The sequence below is a fragment of the Ranitomeya variabilis genome, chromosome 4 (assembly GCF_051348905.1).
Source record: "Ranitomeya variabilis isolate aRanVar5 chromosome 4, aRanVar5.hap1, whole genome shotgun sequence".
NCBI classification, from domain to species: Eukaryota; Metazoa; Chordata; class Amphibia; order Anura; family Dendrobatidae; genus Ranitomeya; species Ranitomeya variabilis.
In genome coordinates, this window is record NC_135235.1 from 442,506,667 (window position 1) to 442,530,631 (window position 23,965).

The following is a 23,965-nucleotide window of genomic DNA, read 5'->3' on the forward strand; positions in this document are numbered from 1 at the left end:
CGAAAGAAAGTTTCAAACGATCTGCTACGACGTACGATTCTCAGCGGGGTCCCTGATAGCAGTAGCATGTCAGACACAGCGAGATCGTAAGTATATTGATGGAACGTCACGGATCGTGCCGTCGTAGCGACCAAAGTGCCACTGTGAGACGGTACCCTTAGTTTGCCTACTATTCATTCCCTAGCTTGGTGGTTAAAACCAAGCAATCTATCAAAAGGGATTCCCTGGGTGATAGAGGTGTCAGATAGTTACTACAAACGCAAGTCCCACAGGGTGGGGGGCTCATCTAGACAAGAGTCGCTCAGGGGGCATGGACAAGTCAGGAACTCAGGGCTTCCACAAACCTAAAAGAACTGAGGGCAATGAGTCATGCATTGCTATTCTTCCTAGACAAATTACAAGGGCATCATATCCGAATATTCTCGGACAAGAGTAGTAGTAGCCTACTTAAACCACCAAGGGGGGACCAGGTCTCAAACATTAATGAAAACCACCTCCGAAATCTTCAGCCTGGTACAGAACAACTTTCTATCCCTATCGGCCCTACATATTATAGGTGTAGAGAACCAGAAAGCGGACTTCCTGAGTCGTACCCAACTAAAGCAAGGGGAATGGTCTCTAAATCAGGACATCTTCAACAAAATTACAGATCTATGGGGAGTCCCTGTAATAGACCTCTTCGCAAACATACACAACAGGAAGGTGAAAACCTTTTGCTCCCAAGATCCCAGGGGAAACCCTCAGGCTGTAGATGCATTCACGATCCCCTGGACACAGACTCTTGCGTATGCATTTCCTCCCACTATCCTCATTTCAGCAGTCCTGCGAAAAATCAGACAGGACAGATCCAGACTCATCCTAATAGCCCTCTTCTGGCCCAAAAGGGCCTGGTTCTCCTGGCTGAGGATGCTATCGATCACCGATCCCTGGGTCCTTCGGTCCCTGTGATAGGAGGTCCGGAAGATCCGGGTGTTCCACCCTCAGTCAGAGAATCTCCACCTGACAGCGTGGAATTTGAGAGGTCACTATTGAAGGAAAGGGGGTTTTCTGACAAACTAGTTTCTACACTAATGAAAAGTAGAAAGCCTGTGACCACAAAAATATATATGGCAAAACTTGGAAAAAATTTTTGTCCTCCTCCGGGGTAAGGTTGCAAGACTGGGTCCCAGTTGCTGAAATATTAGAATTTCTACAAAAGGGGTTAGACCTAGGCCTTTCAGTAAGTACCTTTTAAAAGTACAGATAGCAGCCCTAGGAGCATTGTACTGTGAAAACATAGCGGCCAACCCTTGGGTAATACGGTTTGTCAGAGCGGCCGCAAGGTCTAAACCTGTAACTATACATAGATTACCAACCTGGGATTTGAACTTAGTCTTGTCAGCTTTAACAGAATCCCCGTTTGAGCCTATAGAATCAGTACCCCTTAGGATCCTATCGCTTAAAACGGCCCTCCTGATAGCCCTGACATCGGCCCGCAGAATAAGTGATCTCCATTCCTTGTCTGCAAACCCTCCCTTTACACAAATCCTAGATGATAAGGTTCTACTAAAAACAGACCCTGCCTATTTACCAAAAATTGCGTCCACATTCCATAGGTCTCAGGAAATAATCCTTCCTTCTGTCCAGACCCTAGAAATAAGAAAGAAGAAAAATTCCACACACTAGATATGAGAAGGTGTCTAGTTCAATATATTAAAGCCACCCAGCAGCATAGGAAGGAAGGGTCTCTTTTTATGTTTCCAGGTACCCAGGAAAGGACTCAGGGTCTCCAAAGGCACTATAGCACGTTGGATAACAGATGCGATAGCCATGGCGTACTCGTCCACCGGGAACGCAGTTCCAGAGGGTCTGAAATGCCACTCTACAAGGGCTATGGCGACCTCCTGGGCCGAAAGGTCGGAGGTACCATTAGATCAGATTTGTACGGCGGCCACCTGGTCATCACCTTCAACCTTTTTTTAGACACTACCGCTTAGACCTAGCCTCTTCATCTGACTTAACCTTCGGAAGAAGGGTTCTGCAGGCTGTGGTCCCTCCGTAAGCAATAATCTCTGCAATTCTCACTGGTAGTGCTGTCATGGGCGACTGAGAAAAGCGTAGTTACTCACCTATAACGGTGTTTCTCAGAGCCCATGACCGCACCTGCTTATTCCCCCCCCTCATCACGTGTGCAGTGAGCACATTCTTTTGTATAAAATGTGTTTTTTCTATATAGACACTGTGTTCACTTGTTAAGCTATATGATAAAGTTGTATATTTTTTTGTTGTTGTGACTAACCTGGAGGACCTCCGATGCTCTGTAAACAAAACTGATGCAGGGGAGAGGTACTGCCCTTTTATCCTGTAGGTTTCCTGTCCCTGAAGGGCGGATTCCCTCTCTCTGGTAGTGCTGCCATGGGCTCTGAGAAACACCGTTATCGGTGAGTAACTACTCTTTTTTTCACCAAAAAATACCAGTGATGGTAAAAAAAAATAAATAATGGAGAGGTTTAAAGAATCATTTATTTGAGCATTATTTACAGAATACAACGGACAAATCTCGATATTCATCCCTGATGTTCTATAATTTTGTCAGACCCACAAAATTTGATAGTGGTTTGAGGGATATATTCATGTTTTAATGGTTGGTCTGGTGCTGTAGTAATAATAATAATAATCTTTATTTTTATACAGTACAGACCAAAAGTTTGGACACACCTTGTCATTTAAAGATTTTTCTGTATTTTCAGGACTATGAGGCATCAAAACTATGAATTAACACATGTGGAGTGTGAGACAACTGAAATTGTCTATTATTCTAGGTTCTTCAAAGTAGCCACCTTTTGCTTTGATGACTGCTTTGCACACTCTTGGCATTCTCTTGATGAGCTTCAAGAGGTAATCACTGGGAATGGTCTTCCAACAATCTTGAAGGAGTTCCCAGAGATGCTTAACACTTGTTGGCCCTTTTGCCTTCACTCTGCGGTCCAGCTCACCCCAAACCATCTCGATTGGGTTCAGGTCTGGTGACTGTGGAGGCCAGGTCATCTGGCGTAGCACCCCATCACTCTCCTTCTTGGTCCAATAGCACTTACACAGCCTGGAGGTGTGTTTGGGGTCATTGTCCTGTTGAAAAATAAATGATGGTCGAACTAAACGCAAACCGGATGGAATAGCATGCTGCTGCAAGATGCTGTGGTAGCCATGCTGGCTCAGTACGCCTTCAATTTTGAATAAATCCCCAACAGTGTCACCAGCAAAGCACCCCAACATCATTACACCTCCTCCTCCTCACGCTCAGGCGCTTCTACGGGTCCATGTGAGTTGTGCTAGCACAACTCACATGGACCCGTAGAAGCGCCTGAGCGTGAAACGGCCGTCGTCCGTCTTGTCTCTGCACACTCCCCCACTGCTCCCTCCTCATGCCTTAGCCTGTATTGTGCCGTGTTTAACATGGATTGCCACGCTCAATAAAGAATGAACTACAGTGGAAGAAACCGGGTGAGTGCCGCATTCTTTCTTTATCCTCATTCTCATGTGAATCATTGACTTTAGCTGCAGAGCACCGCCCCCACTTCACTAGTAGCTGACTCCGTCTGACTTGTGAAGAAGCTATTAGCCTCACAGCTGGATTGCTTTATGACAGCTCGTTCAGTGCCGATCTGATACTGTCTTTCTTTCTTGCGTTAGTGATGCCTCTTGCTTAATGATGTTGCAGCCTCTTTGGCTTTCAGAAAAGGTGTGTGTAAGTGCAGCGCCCCAGAGTCCTGGTCGTTGCAGTACTGATGCTCCGCCGCTAAGGGGGGCTATGGTACGTCCGATGGCACTGAAGGGGTTCACCTGACCAGGTATCACAGACACCAATACACTTCACAGTCTGGCCTCCAGGGGGAGCTAAGGGTGCTATGTATTAGGCCACTCCTCACAATCTGGTAAAACTGGGGGTTAGAGAGGAAGTTAGAGAGAAGCTGACTGGGAATCGAACAGGCAGCACCCTGTGGCAGAGGGTGTTGTGGGGAGAGACTCGGGGGGGTCCCTGTCAGGGGTGGGATCCTGGCAGAGACCTAGCGAACTGAGAGAACGTTACGGGGCCGCGCCTGCACCTGATCGCGGCGGTTCCCTAAGAAAGGACAAGAAGCGAGGTTTATTGTGCTGAGTGAGAAACGAGATCAACGCAACAAGGAGAAACACCAGTAGGAGTCGTGCTGTAAGACGAGGCAACATCCTACTGAGGCGCGTAGCTGGTGGGCGGAACACCGAGGAAGTACTAGGCTCCAAGCAATACTTCAAACCTACGGCAGGACAGTCAGCTATAGGCGGGCTGTCTCACATAAATCACCTACGAAGACACAGGGGGCAACAACAGGAGAAGGGCGACACTAGGGTCCAGGAAGAGCTCCGAGCCTACCCGTCATACGGGTGCGTCCTAGCCATATCATCTGGGGGACGAAGAAGAACATCAGAATCGAGTTGTGAGGGAACACGAGAAACAGACACAACAGTTGTGGGGACTATCCCGTAAGCACAGCAGGGGAGGACCACAACATACAAGCGCTAGAAGGTAGGCACAGATTTCCACCTGCAAAGGGAACTCTGGAAGTGCCATCGGACCGGCCGGACTTGCGCAGCCTGGTTAACCGTATTCCGGACTGAGGATCCTGAACCCTTCAGTAAAGAGGTAAAGAGACTGCAACCTGGTGTCCTCGTTATTTACTGTGACCAGCACTGCACCGCACTACCACCACCATCCACACCTTTTATTGGGCGCCCCTCAGCAGGGTCACGGACCGGGTCTAGCCACCGTGACAACCCCAGAGCTGAGACTCAGAGGCCCGGTACCGGGTACCCCTCGGCCCTGCGGCAGTGGGGGCGCTACATATATATACTGACAGACCATGTGACACTTAGACGGCACACAAATGGACTTCTCTTTACTAGCATGTGACTTATAAAGGTAATTGCTTGTACCAGAATTTTTTAGTGGCTTCATGGCAAAAGGGGTGAATACATATGCGCATGACAGGTTTGTTATTTCATCCCATAAATTTAATTTGCTTATATTTTTCTCACTTCACAACCTAAACTATTCATTTAGTGCTGATGCATCACCCACATATCTGATTACAAAAATATTGAAACACAGGTTGTAATGTAACAAGATATTTTAAAAGCCAAGGGGGTGAATACTTTCACAACCCCACTGTATATTGCCTTTTATCTCCTTGAAAGATGAGCTGTTAAAAGCCACATGCAAATGAAGCTGGCCGCCTCTGGGCATGAGCAAAGTACTTCCCAGGTTTTTTGCCTCCCTGGTTCTATTCTTTGCCAAGCGCCACCTTCTTTTGCTTGACTGTCGAGTCACTGGCTTGACCGTAGTATGCATACCAGTTATACATGTTAACTAAATCAGAAAACACCATGCCGCCTGTTCCTTCTAGAATTAAATGCTGGCAGCCAGAATTTTATTTGATAGCTATGCAAGAGATTTGGAGCTGCAAATTAGGGAAAACTGCTCTAGCCACATACAAATCTTTTTAACCCCTTTCTGTCATCGGACGTACTATTCCGTCCATGTGGGGTGGGCCCTACTTCCCAAGGACGGAATAGTATGTCCAGCGCGATCGGCCGCGCTCACGGGGGGAGCGCGGCCGGGTGTCGGCTGACTATCGCAGCTGACATCCGGCACTATGTGCCAGGAGTGGTCACGGACCGCCCCCCGGCACATTAACCCCAGCACACTGCAATCAAACATGATCGCAGTGTGCCGGCGGTATAGGGAAGCATCGCGCAGGGAGGGGCTTCCCTGAGACGATCGGTACAAGGCGATGTGCTCACCTTGTACCGAGCGTCTCCTCCCTGCAGTCCCCGGATCCAAAATGGCCGCGGGGCTGCATCCGGTTCCTGCAGGGAGGTGGCTTCACAGCGCCTGCTCAGAGCAGGTGCCAGGAAGCCTCCCTGCTGTGCTGTGTGATCGCCGATCTGACACAGTGCACAGCAAAGTGTCAGATCGGCCCCCCCCCCCCCCCCGGAGCAAAGTAAAAATTAAAAAAAATAAATTAAATTACATAAAATTCCTACATAAATAATAATAAAAAAATATTGTTCCAATAAATACATTCCTTTAGCTAAATAAAAAAACAAAAGTACACATTTAGTATCGCCGCATCCGTAACGACCCGACCTATAAAACTGTCCCACTAGTTAACCCCTTCAGTGATCACCATAAAAAAACAAAAACAAGAAACGCTTTATTATCATACCGCCGAACAAAAAGTGGAATAACATGCGATCAAAAAGACGGAAATAAATAACCATGGTACTGCTGAAAGCGTCATCTTGTCCCGCAAAAAATGAGCCACCATACGGCATCATCAGCGAAAAAATAAAAAAGTTATAGTCCTCAGAATAAAGCGATGCAAATATAATTTTTTCTATAAAATAGTTTTTATCGTATAAAAGCGCCAAAACAGAAAAAAAGATATAAATGAGGTATCGCTGTAATCGTACTGACCCGAAGAATAAAAATACTTTATCCATTTTACCAAAGCGGAAGGGTATAAATGCCCCCCCAAAAGAAATTCATGAATAGCTGGTTTTTGGTCATGAAAAGCGGTCAAAAAATGTCACGTGCCCGAAAATGTTACCAATAAAAATGTCAACTCGTCCCGCAAAAAACAAGACCTCACACGACTCTGTGGACCAAAATATGGAAAAATTATAGCACTCAAAATGTGGTAACGCAAAAAAACATTTTTTGCAATAAAAAGCATCTTTTAGTGTGTGACGGCTGCCAATCATAAAAATCTGCTAGAACCCCCCCTTCATCACCCCCTTAGTTACGAAAAATTAAAAAAATGTATTTATTTCCATTTTCCCATTAGGGTTAGGGCTAGAGTTAGGGTTGGGGCTAGGGTTAGGATTACATTTACAGTTGGGATTAGGGTTAGGGGTGTGTCAGGGTTAGGGGTGTGGTTAGGGGTGTGTTTGGATTAGGGTTTCAGTTATAATTGGGGGTTTCCACTGTTTAGGCACATCAGGGGCTCTCCAAATGCGACATTGCGTCCGATCTCAATTCCAGCCAATTCTGTGTTGAAAACGTAAAACAGTGCTCCTTCCCTTCAGAGCTCTCCCATGCGCACAAACAGGTTTACCCCAACATATGGGGGTATCCGCGTACTCAAGACACATTGGATAACAACTTTTGAGGTCCAATTTCTCCTGTTACTCTTGGGAAAATACAAAACTGGGGGCTAAAAAATAATTTTTGTGGAAAAGAAAAAAAAAAGGATTTTTTATTTTCACGGCTCTGCGTTATAAACTGTAGTGAAACACTTGGGGGTTCAAAGTTCTCACAACACATCTAGATAAGTTCCTTGGGGGGTCTAGTTTCCAATATGGGGTCACTTGTGGGGGGTTTCTACGGTTTAGGTACATTAGGGGCTCTGCAAATGCAACGTGACGCCTGCAGACCATTCCATCTAAGTCTGCATTCCAAATGGCGCTCCTTCCCTTCCGAGCTCTCCCATGTGCCCAAACGGTGGTTCCCCCCCACATATGGGGTATCGGCGTAGTCAGGACAAATTGTACAACAACTTTTGGGGTCCAATTTCTCCTGTTACTCTTGGGAAAATACAAAACTGGGGGCTAAAAAATTTTTGGGGATAAAAAAGAATTTTTATTTTCACGGCTCTGCGTTATAAACTGTAGTGAAACACTTGGGGGGTTCAAAGCTCTCACAACACATCTAGATGAGTTCCTTAGGGGGTCTACTTTCCAAAATGGTGTCACTTGTGGGGGGTTTCAATGTTTAGGCACATCAGTGGCTCTCCAAACACAACATGGCGTCCCATCTCAATTCCAGTCAATTTTGCATTGAAAAGTCAAACGGCGCTCCTTCCCTTCCGAGCTCTGCCATGCACCCAAACAGTGGTTTACCCCCACATATGGGGTATCTGCGTACTCAGGACAAATGGCACAACAACTTTTGGAGTCCAATTTCTTCTCTTACCCTTGGGAAAAAAAAAATCGGGGGCGAAAAGATCATTTTTGTGAAAAAATGATTTTTTATGTTTACAGCTCTGCATTATATACTTCTGTGAATCATTTAATGGGTCAAAGTGCTCACCACACAGCTAGATAAGTTCCTTAGGGGTCTACTTTCCAAAATGGTGTCACTTGTGGGGGGGTTTCAATGTTTAGTCATATCAGGAGCTCTCCAAACGCAACATGGCGTCCCATCTGAATTCCAGTTAATTTTGCAATGAAAAGTCAAATGGCGCTCCTTCGCTTCCGAGCTCTGCCATGCGCCCAAACAGTGGTTTACCCCCACATATGGGGTATCGGTGTACTCAGGACAAATTGTACAACAACTTTTGGGGTCCATTTTCTCCTGTTACCCTTTGTAAAATAGAACAAATTGGAGCTGAAGTACATTTTGTGTAAAAAAAAGTTAAATGTTCATTTTTATTTAAACATTCCAAAAATTCCTGTGAAACACCTGAAGGGTTAATAAACTTCTTGAATGTGGTTTTGAGCACCTTGAGGGGTGCAGTTTTTAGAATGGTGTCACACTTGGGTATTTTCCATCATATAGACCCCTCAAAATGACTTCAAATGAGATGTGGTCCCTAAAAAAAAAAAAAAAAGTGGTGTAAAAATGAGAAATTGCTGGTCAACTTTTAACCCTTATAACTCCCTAACAAAAACAAAATTTGGGTTCCAAAATTGTGCTGATAATAAGTAACATTTCCCACATGTCTACTTTATAAGTATTTTGTGTGACATATCTCTGTGATTCAATTGTATAAAAATTCAAAGTTGGAAAATTGCAAGTACAATATGTCACGAGAAAACAATGTCAGAATCACCGGGATCCGTTGAAGCGTTCCAGAGTTATAACCTCATAAAGGGACAGTGGTCAGAATTGTAAAAATTGGCCCGGTCATTAACGTGCAAACAACCCTTGGGGGTAAAGGGGTTAAAGAGTTATTCTCAAATCCTAACATGGTCTGTTTTCTGTACATAGAGAATTATGCATGTGTGGCAGTATAACAGCTGTAAATCAATGCAAACTTACAAATACCACCTCCCTCCACGTAATGATGATTCCTCCTTTGATCAGGGCTCGCTTTACTCTCCGTTGCACTGGATCCATCCTCCACCATTTCTAATGTTCAGTGCTCGTGCTTAGAGGCACACACTGACCCTGTCTAATAAATCTGACATCTGGGTTTTAGCACAGCTCAATTATGCTATGCTGAAGATCCCACTGATACTAGATGCACCTAATGATGTTGTGTAATTCACGGAAAACTTAGAGATGCACTGTCTAGTTAATATCCCCCAGACTCTCATTGCGTCCTCATTGCCTTGACACATAGCTGTGCTCTCCAAGCAGTAACAGGGGACAACATAGACATGTTCTGAAGGTCCCATGATCCACAAGTGAAATGTGGAGTTAATGCATAGTTTGGAATGTAGTGAGTGTAACCCACTATTTGACCAATATTAATTACTATCAATGGTCACCACAAAAATTGCCCATGTTGAAATCTACCCATCTACAGTATGTGGTATTTCAGTTTTTCTTTTTTAATAAATTTGCAAAAAGTTCTACATTGGGGTTTTTTTTGTATGTTTTTTTTAGTCCAGATGGGGTGCAGAGTGTACAATAATGAGAAAAAAAATGAACTTTTTCAATTTAACAAATGGCTGCAATGAAACGAGTGAAAAATTTAAAGGGGTCTGAATACTTTCCGTACCCACTGTTTACGGTATCTCTATTAGGACGCGTGGAGCAGAAAATGGGGCCTGCAGCGTTGAGGAGAAGTAGTGTGCTGCTAGTTTTTGCAGATAATGGGACTGCCCATTCAGATCTGGAAAACTGGATGCCCAAAGGGTCAGAAGGAGATGGGGGAAGAAAAGAAATTGAAACTTTGTTGGGCTTGCACTGTCTACTAATATTAGTTATGCAGGTACACGGCTTTGTAAAAAAAAAAAAAAAAATTGTCATTGTGAGAATAACCCTTAAAGAAATGATGGTAATCCAGAATATTGCACAGTTTAAAGAATTATTCAAACGTGGAGCTTTTCATTACCATAGTCAGTTTTGTTTGTAGGGTCAGCTTTAGGAATTGTATGGTTTCCCTGCCAAATCGTTTTTTATCCCATTCTGGGTCTGCTGATGCACATTGGCGATACCCTACTAGTCTTATTTCCAGTCCTTGTTATGTGTTGTGGATGGTGAAGAAATAGTAACAGCACAGATTAACACTGCCTGATTCACCTAGAGTAATTTGATATTTAATGCATAAGGTTGTATTCTGTTGCCTAGTAGATAAGCTTTAAATATCCTACATGCAAACAAGACTATTAGTCCGTGACTGACTGTCATACTCATGAATATCATACAAAATTTGTTTACTTTTCCCATCCTGCAGATTTGGGACACAGCCGGTCAGGAACGCTTTCGCAGTGTCACCCATGCGTATTACAGGGACGCTCAGGGTATGTGAATTGACTGATGTTATGAGACGGCAGAGACATTGACAGGTGCTGGTAACTTTTCTCTCCTACCCTCCAGCTCTGCTCCTGTTGTACGATATCACAAGCAAGACGTCATTTGACAACATCCGTGTATGTAAATTCTCCTAAAACTGAACCTGTCTCTCCCTTGTCCCTGTCCTACCTCCAGTAAAGTTTTATGTCGAGTCAGCACTTGTCGTTTTTGGAAGTATGTGTAAGCTTGATAGTATTCTCTAGTGGTGTCCAAACTTTTTTTTTCTTCCTTTACAAGTTTCCTATAACTAATAATGTCATAAACTCCTCCTAGGTTAATTATCGGGAAACTAATGCATTGTGATACCACTAAGGGAGTGATGCACATTTCAGGCAGTCAGTTATTCACTGCCCACTCGGGGTTTGCAGAGGCAGCTTTACCTCTGCAGTATCAGAGGAGTGCGGGGCACTGAAGCTGACTGGATCAAGTGATCTTACTACAGATCAGCACTTACAAGCTTTATAGTAGAGGTTGCAAATGCTGCACCACCTCTGATGGACTACACGTAACCTAGGCAGTAAACAAAATTACAAATGCTTCTGTTCCCAAGAAGTGTCCTCCAATATTTGACTTTGTAGGCACTGTCCTCTCTGCTCAAATGAAGAGTGCCGTGAGCGGGCAAACTTCACTCCCAATGGCATATTCTGAGGCTGGCGTCCCGCAAAGTGTAAGGTGTGCCATGTTATATATGCTGCAGCACTGTCCTGTTACATGCAAATTATTACAAATTACTTGATATTGGCTATGTGGGTTCTACAGCCATGATATAGCAGAAAGCCATTAGGGCTTTTATAAAGGTGCTTTGCAGCAACACCATGGCCATGAGCTAGCCACGCCAACTGGGCCCCAAGTCTCATTATTACATGTCCTGTGCAGACTCCTCTCAGGTGCAGTGTTATGGATATGAGGATTCATTTTATAACTTATACATTTGAATAAACACACACACCTGCCAATCTTCATGTCACGTACCCCTGAAGAAATTAGGAGGCTGGTTGTCATCAGGGGCTCTTATCCATGCAGCTTCAGTGTTGTGCTTGTAACTCTAAGCTATCATGTGCTAAGTATTCCCGTTAGGAAAGCAGCTTTCCATTTGTCTGTACAAATCTTATTAGCTGCGTACAAATAACAAACGAATAATTGTTACCCTGTTAGTCATCCAACCTGGAAGAGTAAAATAGACTTAAAAAAAGGGGCAATTTCAATGACTTTAACACTTTTAATATGAATTGAAGTATCTGCTGGCTGGCTGCTGGTAGATGCCAGTTTTATTCAATGGCCGGAATCTGTGTCTAACAGCATGATTGCTGCTGTTAATCACAGAAATGCCATAGTCAGTCTTTCACAGCAGCATTTAAATGAAGTGATTTCTGATGTTCGCGTGCCCTGGCTCCTATTGGCTTTCTGTGAACACTGGATTACTGTGGCAGCCAAGACCCATATCGCTGCCGTCTCGGTACTCTTGTGAAGCTCAGCCACGGGTTGAGCTTCATAGACCGTGATTTTCACTATATACTACAATGCCATAATATTCAGTATATAGTGTGAGCAATTGGATAATCCTAGGATTTAAAAAAAAAAGCTAAAAATGATTGGTATTAATAAAACCACAAAGCAGCCAAAACACAAGCTCTAACACTGCTCAATCAACAGAAAACAATGGTAGGAAAAAACTTTAAAAAAAAAAAAAAATAATAAAATTGACACAGACAAATCAAAAAAATAAATTTGGTTCTAAGTTCAACTTAAGCCCTGATTCAGCAAGACCAGGGTTTTTTATTTTTTTCCTTTTTCTTTGTGGAGGGGTTGTATTTTAGTCAGGTGTTCCTTATTCATGAAGAGGCGCACGCTTCTTAATGAATCGGGAGTGTCAGATGAATGGCATGTGCCATGCCAGAAATTTTACTCCAGTCCATAACTGGAGTCAAATTTCTGGTGTAAGGAATGCACAGCTAGTGATGATGTAGAATAACTTTGGTGTTACGCCCTGTTCCGCACCAGCTCTGCCCATTTTGGCCCAGCTGCGGGAAACTGATGTGAAAACACCAAAAGTCACAAAGCTATTTAAAGCAATTTATGCAAGAATTCTGGTGAACCTGCTCGCTGAATCAGGGGCCTTGGTATGAAAATCCCCTGGGGAAGTCAGTCAATATTTTCAGCTTCACACATTTGAACTTAATTTTCTACTGGTTTCAAAGTCTAGAAATTGTATTATCTTAGTTACCAGTTCCCAAAATATTCTGTACTGCTGTACATGACATTATTATTCACATAAGGCATTGAGTTTACATGTCTTATACATCAAGTGGCCATTCACCGTGCATCTGTCGGCATGAGTGCTTCTCTGGCCAACAGCTTTTTTTTGCCCATATCCCACCATTCATTAGGTCATGTGTGCTTGTATACTGTATTAGAGGGGAATAAAACACTACCAGACAGCTTTTTGGAGGCTTCTAATGTGAGAACACAAGGTTTGGTCAAGTTGAAATCCAACATGCCTGACCCGTCGTTTCTCTGACATCTGCTGTTGGGAAAGTATTGGGATAACCCTGTGTGGGTTAGTTGGCCTGCCAATGAAGCTTAAAGGGACTCTGTCACCTAAATTTGGAGGGAACAATTTTCAGCCATAGAGGCGGGGTTTTTGGCTGTTTGAGTCACCCTTTCCTTACCCGCTGGCTGCAATATGGGATTGAAGTTCATTCTCTGTCCTCCGTAGTACATGCCTGCACAAGGCAATCTTGCCTTGCGCAGGCATGTACTATGGAGGACAGAGAATGAACTTCAATCCAGTATTGCAGCCAGCATGCAGCCAGCGGGTAAGGAAAGGGTGAATCAAACAGCTGAAAACCCCGCCTCTATGGCTGAAAATTGTTCCCTCCAAATTCAGGTGACAGAGTCCCTTTAAATTGGCAAGCTCAAGACCACTATAACTCATTCTGCTACTTGGCATACAGCGCATTTACTCCATGACATGATTGTATGGAGAAGACTCAAATTGCTAGCTGTTTCCTAAAGACAGCAACTGGAGCAAGCGCCTATAGCTGCTGTTTAACCCCTTGAATATTGCTCAGTCACTGACAGCAGCATTTAAGCTCCGCAATTATGCCTGGGTGTTCGCCGCATTCCCTTTGCTATGCAACCGCACAGTTCCTATGGGTTTCCATTTACACCTGTGTAGGCTGCATTTCATAGAAGACCAAGATAGACTACTGTATTTTTCGGACTATAAGACTTACTTTTTTCCCAAAAAAATTTGGAGGAAAATGGGGGTGCTTCTTATAGTCTGGATGTACTTACCAGGAGTCTCATCCCAGGCTTATGTGCGGCAGTTTCGGAGATGTTCAGTGGTGCAGGGGCTCCGCCAACATTTTGTGAAGTCTCGGAGCCTCCACACATCCATCCCAGGCTGGTGCGCGGCAGTTTCGGTGATGCTCAGTGGTGCGGGGGCTCTGCCGGCATTTTGTTAAATCCCGGAGCCTTCGCACTTCCATTGCTGTACTGCATTGGCCTCAAGGAAAATGGCCACTGGAGGCAGCGCATGTGTAGATTGAGGAGACAAGATATTGGTGCCGAGATCTCATTCTGCGCATGCGCTGCCTCCGGTGGCCATTTTGCTAGAGACCACAGCATTACAGCAATAGAAGTGCAGTGGGTTACCGGGCTTACACAAAATATCGGCAGAGGCCCCGCCCCACCGAACCCGCCGCACCAGCCTGGGATGAGTCAGATCATCGCCTGACCACCGAACACCTGTGAACCCGCTCCACCAGCTCTTTTGATCACACCCTACCCCCCTTCATTCCCCGGTAAGCTGGATTCAGACTGTAAGGCTGGGGTCACACATGGCGTAAGACAATACGCCACGTATTATACGTCCGTACTACGGCCGTAATACGGAGAAATGTTCCCAAAATAGTGATCCGTAGTCAGGGTGTGTCAGCGTATTTTGCGCATGGCATCCTCCGTATGTAATCCGTATGGCATCCGTACTGCGAGATTTTCGCGCAGGCTTGCAAAACCGACATCTAATGGATTTATGTGCTCAAATGTTCGGGAAAACATATATACAGTATATATATATATATATATATATATATATATATATATATATGTCATTGTGACACATATATATATATTCTGTATTTAGATTTCAATCAGCGCGATATCTGTGAACAGCCGGTAATTCAATTGCCGGCTTTTCATTTCTCCTGCACAAACCCGACAGGATATGAGACATGGTTTACATACAGTAAACCATCTCATATCCCCCTTTTTTTTGCATATTCCACACTACTAATGTTAGTAGTGTGTATGTGCAAAATTTCTGCGCTGTAGCTGCTAAAATAAAGGGTTAAATGGCGGAAAAAATTGGCGTGGGCTCCCGCGCAATTTTCTCCGCCAGAGCGGTAAAGCCAGTGACTGAGGGCAGATATTAATAGCCAGGAGAGGGTCCATGGTTATTGGCCCCCCCGTGGCTAAAACCATCTGCCCCCAGCCACCCCAGAAAAGGCACATCTGGAAGATGCGCCTATTCTGGCACTTGGCCACTCTCTTCCCACTCCCTGTAGCGGTGGGATATGGGGTAATGAAGGGTTAATGCCACCTTGCTATTGAAAGGTGACATTAAGCCAGATTAATAATGGAGAGGCGTCAATTATGACACCTCTCCATTATTAATCCAATTGTAGGAAAGGGTTAAAAAACACACACACATGATTGAAAAGTATTTTAATGAAATAAACACAGCGGTTGTTGTAATAATTTATTGTTCTCTCAAATCCATTTGCAGTCCCTCGCTTGGCAACATAATAAACGCACAAGATACATACCTTCTGATGTACTGTCAGGTCCAACGATGTAATCCATCTGAAGGGGTTAACTAATATTACAGGCAGGAGCCCTGCTAATGCAGCTGTGCTCCGTGCCTGTAATCCCCGGCGAATGAATGAAATGTAGGTCATTGACCTACATTTCATTCATTCGCGGTGAGGCGCCCTCTGGTGGATGTTCTCATGAACTGCAGCCTGGGAACTTTTTCCCACGCTCCAGGTCATATGAGGACATCCACCAGGGGGCGCATCACCGCGAATGAATGAAATGTAGGTCAATGACCTACATTTCATTCATTCGCCGGGGATTACAGGCACGGAGCACAGCTGCATTAGCAGGGCTCCTGCCTGTAATATTAGTTAACCCCTTCAGATGGATTACATCGTTGGACCTGACAGTACATCAGAAGGTATGTATCTTGTGCGTTTATTATGTTGCCAAGCGAGGGACTGCAAATGGATTTGAGAGAACAATAAATTATTACAACAACCGCTGTGTTTATTTCATTAAAATACTTTTCAATCATGTGTGTGTGTGTTTTTTAACCCTTTCCTACAATTGGATTAATAATGGATAGGTGTCATAATTGACGCCTCTCCATCATTAATCTGGCTTAATGTCACCTTCCAATAGCAAGGTGGCATTAACCCTTCATTACCCCATATCCCACCGCTACAGGGAGTGGGAAGAGAGTGGCCAAGTGCCAGAATAGGCGCATCTTCCAGATGTGCCTTTTCTGGGGTGGCTGGGGGCAGATGTTTTTAGCCACGGGGGGGCCAATAACCATGGACCCTCTCCTGGCTATTAATATCTGCCCTCAGTCACTGGCTTTACCACTCTGGCGGAGAAAATTGCGCGGGAGCCCACGCCAATTTTTTCCGCCATTTAACCCTTTATTTCAGCAGCTACATCGCTGAAATTTTGCACATACACACTACTAACATTAGTAGTGTGGAATATGCAAAAAAAAAGGGGATATGAGATGGTTTACTATATGTAAACCACGTCTCATATCCTGTCGGGTTTGTGCAGGAGAAATGAAAAGCCGGCAATTGAATTACCGACTTTTCACTAACAGCGCTGCGTATTTCTCGCAAGTCACACTGCTGGTCCGTGTGGAATCCGTATTTTTCTCGCCCCCATAGACTTTCATTGGCGTATTATTTGCGCAATACGCTGACAAACGCAGCATGCTGCGATTTTGTACGGCCGTAGAACGCCGTATAATACTGAACCGTAATATACGGCTAATAGGAGCAGCCCCATTGAGAAGCATTGTGCCGTATGTAATGCGAGTTTTACGTACGTAGTTTTTGCGCTCTTACGTACGTAAAACACGCATGTGTGACCCCAGCCTAAGACAGCCCTTATTTGACACATTAATTTTTTTTTCTCCTATTTTTCCTCTGAAAATTTGGGGTGCGTTTTATGGTCCGAAAAATACGGTATACTACAATACTGTAAATTCATACTGTTTTTACATATATTAAAAATACATATTTTAATTATTAATATTCACTGCACAACCCAACAAAAAGGTTACCGTAAGTAAACAAAAACTTAGGATTTCCTTCAAAATTATACCAATCAAGTCTAGAGGCGTTCAGTGCGCAACAGACAATCAACAAAGTTATGGCTCTTTTGAAGAATGAAATAAAAATCTTGAAATGAAAAATTAGCGGTGAAAGCTCAACATTCAAGTGTATTTTCAGTTTTCTGGCTCATGAATACACTACTACTCTGTGCACAAAGCCTGTATGTGCCGCAACCGTGCACTGTCATAGAGACTTTGCTGTTAATACTTTGGTTATGTAATGTAATTCCAGATGTTTGTTGTGTACTGTGTCTTATTGTCATGTGTTTTTTTTCTTTTATGTTTTATGTCCTTTTTTTAGTGTCTTTTGACTTGTACATTTTTCAGGCTTGGCTTACAGAGGTTCACGAATTTGCCCACAAGGATGTGGTCATCATGCTGCTTGGCAACAAGGTATTGGTAACTTCCTGCTACTCTGCAGATCTCTGAATTGTGACACCCACTCGACTCACAAGCCTACTCTATGTATACGTGACATGTCTACCTCCCTCCACACGCACTTTATTATACATACTTACATAGTGTAAGAACACTGTTCTACACTGAACCAAAAAGCTCACAAATTTCCAAGGGCAACTTTCTGATCACAGTATCTGCTGCTGGGGAAGGACCCAAAAACAAACACTCCACAGAAGAAATGACATTACACCATGAATTATCAGCATGGGTAAAGGCTGTGCACACATTTGCTGGTGTTGTGTTCCCTTGCCCAAAATCTGAAGTATACAGCTCCTACCCAGCCTTCGGTCAATGCAGTTCCATTTTTCTAACAAGTCTGATCTCGCAATCATACATGCTGCTTGATGACCTACTCATCAGCGATGTAACAGTTTCTTTCAGTTTGCAAGTTGGGTCATGTCCATCAGACTAATAATCCACCGGGTAAATCTACAAGACAAAATGTTATGAGATGAACCTTTGTTATTGCTCAGCAGTGGTTTTCATCTTGGAATTCTGCCATGCAGGCCATTTTTGCCCATTCTTTCTTAATGGTGGATTCATGAACACTGACCTTAACTGAGGCAAGTGAGGACTGCAGGTCTTTTGATGTTGTTGTGGGGTCTTTTGTGACCTCTTAGATGAGTTGTCACTGTGATTTTGGGGAAACTTAGGCCGGCCACTCCTGGAAAGGTTCACCACTGTTCTATGTTTTTGCCATTTGTGGGTAATGGCTACATGTGGTTTGCTGGAGTCCCAAAGCTTTAGAAATGGCTTTATTACCTTTTCCAGACTGATAGATCTCAATTACCATACTTTGTTTATTTGTTACATAATTTCTTTGTTTCACTGCATGATGTCTAGTTTTTAAGGATATATTGGTCTACTTCACTTTGTCAGGCAGGTCCTATTTAACTGAGAACAGGGTTGGCACTAATCAGGCCTGCGTGTAGCTAGGGAATGTGAACTCTACTTCCCAAAAAATGTTAAACCAGAGTTTGATTTAAGGTGGGGCAAAATCACTTTTTTACATAGGGCCCTGTAGGGTTGTATTTCTTTTTCCCTTAATAAAGACCTCCATTTACAAACTGCAATTTGTGATTACTTGTGTTATCTTTATTTAATATTAACATTTTGTTTGATCTGAAATATTTAAGTGTGACAAACATGCAAAAGAATAGTCCTATATAGAATGGAGGGACGCCAGATGAGGAGCTCTAAGTATATACTGTATATTGTCCATTTTGTTCTTCCTATTATTAGTAGGCTAAGTAATTATGGGAATAACTGGGATTAGCCTACATTAAGCAGGCGTGACATTATGCAATTTTAGGGTGTCAACCTTTGCGGCTCAGGTATACGCAACTAAGTATTAGGGTCTTATAGGGATACTGTGGCTGCCCTTTCCCCTTCCTGCTCTATTGTTTTCTTAAGTGGATCCTCTTGTTCCCCCTATTTATATGTATAGTTTTATGGTGTTGGGTGTTTTTTAATGAGTCTAAAAAATTTGTAAATCTTTATTAAATAAAGGGGTCTTTTTCATGTTGCTATGGACTGTCTTTCCAATCAGGGAAAATCCACAACAGATCAGAAATTGACATAAAGTAATTTTAATGATTTACACCTTTGCTATTTTTCCTTGAGGGAAAAATGTAGCAGCATGTGAATACCTGTCATAATTTCCCCCACATGTCTGCTATTGTAAGCTATGCAGGTTAATTTCTGATCCAGCCGAAGGGAGAAGAGAAAAGCTCGAGAGAATGATTGGAACACTGGTTATTTTGCTGCAATCAGCTGGTCATTGAGGGTTAGATGAGCCAGATGGGACTATACTGTCACATTCTTGGACGCTTCTAAATACAGTATTGATTTGTTATATTCTGGTTTTCAGTGTGACGTAAACAGTGGGCGAGTTATTCGAACAGAAGATGGGGAGAATTTGGCGAAGGTAGTGTATGTAAATATAAAGGGTTATTCAAAACCTAAAAAAGTGTGTGTGTGTGTGTATATATATATATATATATATATATATATATATATATATATATATATATATATATATATATATATATATATATATATATACATATATACACTCACCGGCCACTTTATTAGGTACACCTGTCCAACTTCTTGTTAACACTTAATTTCTAATCAGCCAATCACATGGCGGCAACTCAGTGCATTTAGGCATGTAGACATGGTCAAGACAATCTCCTGCAGTTCAAACCGAGCATCAGTATGGGGAAGAAAGGTGATTTGAGTGCCTTTGAACGTGGCATGGTTGTTGGTGCCAGAAGGGCTGGTCTGAGTATTTCAGAAACTGCTGATCTACTGGGGTTTTCACGCACAACCATCTCTAGGGTTTACAGAGAATGGTCCGAAAAAGAAAAAAAATCCAGTGAGCGGCAGTTCTGTGGGCGGAAATGCCTTGTTGATGCCAGAGGTCAGAGGAGAATGGGCAGACTGGTTCGAGCTGATAGAAAGGCAACAGTGACTCAAATCGCCACCCGTTACAACCAAGGTAGGCCTAAGAGCATCTCTGAACGCACAGTGCGTCGAACTTTGAGGCAGATGGGCTACAGCAGCAGAAGACCACACCGGGTACCACTCCTTTCAGCTAAGAACAGGAAACTGAGGCTACAATTTGTACAAGCTCATCGAAATTGGACAGTAGAAGATTGGAAAAACGTTGCTTGGTCTGATGAGTCTCGATTTCTGCTGCGACATTCGGATGGTAGGGTCAGAATTTGGCGTAAACAACATGAAAGCATGGATCCATCCTGCCTTGTATGGAGCATCTTTGGGATGTGCAGCCGACAAATCTGCGGCAACTGTGTGATGCCATCATGTCAACATGGACCAAAATCTCTGAGGAATGCTTCCAGCACCTTGTTGAATCTATGCCACGAAGAATTGAGGCAGTTCTGAAGGCAAAAGGGGGTCCAACCCGTTACTAGCATGGTGTACCTAATAAAGTGGCCGGTGAGTGTATATATATATATATATATATATATATATATATATATATATATATATATATATATATATATATATATATATATATATATATATATATATATATATATATATATTTATTTTTTTTAATCCATACATACGTTTTATTTTTTGCTGGAGTTTTTATTTTTCTCTATTCCTAACCAGAATTCATAAGTCTGTATTCAATTTATGGATAACTGCAGCTACTGTAAAATGTTGTGCAAATTCATAATGTCTTTTGTACTAATCCTGAGTGACACGCTTCCATTCTAGTCAATTTATGGTCACGGGTCCAGCGTAAGAGGTTCCCATGATTGGCTTTCAATGTTGAGAGAAATCACTACTATCCATACAGTATATTACTCCTGCATTGTAGACAAGTCAGGTCCACCAAATCATGAGCCCCTTTTTTTTTTTTTTTTTTTTTTTATATGGTAGCTTCCTACTGACCATGGGATACCCTTTAAAGAGAATCTGTCAGTAGGCTCAATCCTCCTAAGTCATCTATATGGGTACTCAGATCATTGAAAGTTGAATTAAATTATTCCCAAGAAATCCACATTTTTCTTAATATGTAAATGTTAAGATCTATTGGGCCAGACTCTGTTCTGCATGAGATTTTTCTTCCAGAGCTTATTTTAAATTAAAGAGGGCGTTACCCGTGTGAGACATGTAGATAAGGTGGGCAGTCAGTCATTACATGTCCCACACTGATAACTCCCCCTTTCATTCTCTGTAAGCACTAGATATAGATTCTCAGAAAGATCAGTGTCCGGCTCATAGATCGTAACAGCTCATTTACATTTTAAGAAAAACATAGATTTTTCTGGAATAAAAATGAGATCCCAGATATCCAGGTGTCATTTTATTCAGCTTCCTATGACCTACATGCCCATATAGACGGCTTAGGAGGGTTGATCCTAAAGACCTATTCCTTTTTAAGATTGCAAATGGAAATTTGTCTTAGTGGGATGCTATTAGGCAATCTGCTCTGTGCAGATATAAAGCCAGCAAAGAATACCGTAAGATTTCTGCAGTTTTTAATGCAGCACAGATGTATAATAAAGGCTGTGACTTCTCATCAGTTTAAAGAGAAGCACATTAACACATTTACAGTAATACTTTTTTTTAGGTGGATTAATTCTATAATAATGAAATGCAGTTCCAAGGTGAACATAACATTTAAATGAAACGCATAGCTGTGACTTGTTTTTAAAAGCATCTGACAATGAGCTATAATAATTATGTATTGATTCTTAATCCTTAGGAGTATGGCATTCCCTTCATGGAGACGAGTGCAAAGACAGGTGTAAATGTCGAACTTGCATTTATGGCTGTAGCCAAGTAAGTATGTTAGGTAGCAAGTAACTCTAGTATATATTTGAGTAATGTTTCTGCATAGTAGCGCTTTTTTAATTAAAAAAAAACAACAAAATTTGAAAAACTTGGTGAGTAAAATCTATCCTATATGCTTTAGCAGTAAGCCTACAGTTCCTTAAAACACTGCTGCGGCAGTCTTTTTTTTTTTTTTTTTATTTCACCGCCCGAGCGGTATCACTAATGTATGTTTCCTGTGTGTAAAAGAAGACTTGCTAGTCGCCGTCTTCTGCTGTTTTAGCTGTCAATCCCGGCCTCTTCTGCTGGTTGTGACCTGCTGGATCACTCCAATGTTTACTTGACAGCCTGGAAGTCCCTTCTCAATGCAAGTCAATAAGAACCAGAAGAACACTCTCATAGACTTAAATTAAGGGGTTTGTAACCATTACCTTTCAGTTCTAGTCAATTAGGAGCTGTGGTTGTAGTGGCGGCATGGGGCAGTAGCCGTGGGCAAGGCACTTGTCATCTCCTGTTGCGCCCCGGCGTGCTACATAACATAGTGGGTCCTGGCTGGGTGTTGGTGCTGTGACGTCTTTTGCCCGTGCAGGCCCTGTAGCAGATTGAAACCTATGGTCCTAGCTGGCCAACACAATGTTCAATAAAGGAGACCCCCATTATAAAACAATCTTTTCTGAACGGCAACTTGGTAAGGGTTATATACAAGGGGCAGCGGGTTCAAAGTCTTATGGACAATTCTTTCAGTGTAAAGCATCTTTATACGCAAAGTATCCTTTCACTGTAGTCTACCTCGGGCCGATGACAGTTTTCCCTACTTCCTCACAGCCTAGCTTGTCGCCACAGTCCTGTTCAACAAGTGTCTACAAACTCAGCAGTTTCAAGTCCTTTTTCTTAACTACTGGTGCCGTGAATCTACTTCTTGAGACCCCTACTAGTCCCTCAAACTCAGTCCTGTTCAGGTCTGTTACCTTCGGCGTTTAGCAAGCAGGATTTCTCATGACACATAGTCCTATCCAAGGACCCGTTTTCTGTGGAAAGCCACTCTCTCCGGTCACTTCACGGTCGCGCTACTCCCTTGTCCCTTTTTTCTGTAGTTCACCCACAATGGCAGCACTGCTCAGACATTTCCTACTTGTACTTGAACTTTTCCTTATCTGACTAATTACAAGTGGTCTCTTTCCCTAGCACCACTATGGGTTTGTCCCAGCATTAACTCTATCCTTACCCTAATGTTGCCAAATAACTACAGTCCCTATCATATCCTACCTATCTTATGCCTTAAGTCCTAAAATATGTTTTACACTACACTATACGTTAACCAACATTACTTATCTTACATTACCACACATTATACAGGCAGACCTCACATGACACAACATGTACAAAATAAGCAGGGCATAATACACATTACAATACGATTGGTGTCTTCAGGCGTAGAAACGCGACAGTTCTGTTCACACCCCTTACACGGTGACAAGATGCCTGGAAAAACAGACAACTGTGGCTGGTAAGTATTTTCCTAGTTGCAGGGAACAGACATTAATCATACCACTCCGGTGATACAAACAAAACAAACGCCAGAGTGGTGCTTTAAAAGGAAACCATTATCAAAAAAGGACCTATTGTTAAAATCAGGGACTTGTGTTGCATTATATATGCATATATATATATATATATATATATATATATATATATATATATATATATATATATATATATATATATATATATATATATATATACACTAGCTATTGAACCCGTTCTACGCCCGGGTGGCGAGCATTTATATTGGTATATGGTCTCCATCCTGGTATGTGCTGCTCTCATCTTGCTCTCCCATCCTGTCATGTGCTGCTCCATCCTGTGCCCCCATCCTGTCATGTGGTGCTCCATCCTGCATCCCCATCCTGTCATGTGCTCCCATCCTGCGCCCCCATCCTATTATGTGCTGCTCCATCCTGCGTCTCCATCCTGTCATGTGCTCCCATCCTTCGCCCCCATCCTGTGATATGCTGCTCCATCCTACACCCCCATCCTGTCATGTGTGCGCCCCCATTCTGTCATGTGCTGCTCCCATCCTGTGCCCCCATTCTGTCATGTGCTGCTCCCATCCTGTGCCCCCATTCTGTCATGTGCTGCTCCCATCCTGTGCCCCCATTCTGTCATGTGCTGCTCCCATCCTGTGCCCCCATCCTGTCATGTGTGCGCCCCCATTCTGTCATGTGCTGCTG

At 43.1% G+C, this 23,965-nt stretch overlaps 1 protein-coding gene across 3 annotated transcripts in view; it reads left to right on the plus strand.

The window, feature by feature from the left end:
* Positions 1-23,965, plus strand: part of RAB37 (RAB37, member RAS oncogene family) — a 155,001-nt gene that overhangs the window by 117,801 nt on the left and 13,235 nt on the right. For all 3 annotated transcript variants that reach the window (XM_077251485.1, XM_077251483.1, XM_077251484.1), the window contains 5 exons: positions 10,419-10,485; positions 10,562-10,614; positions 17,289-17,354; positions 19,291-19,347; positions 21,667-21,743. In XM_077251485.1, the coding sequence (XP_077107600.1) occupies positions 10,419-10,485; positions 10,562-10,614; positions 17,289-17,354; positions 19,291-19,347; positions 21,667-21,743 (320 nt within the window). The remainder of the gene's footprint in view (positions 1-10,418; positions 10,486-10,561; positions 10,615-17,288; positions 17,355-19,290; positions 19,348-21,666; positions 21,744-23,965) is intronic.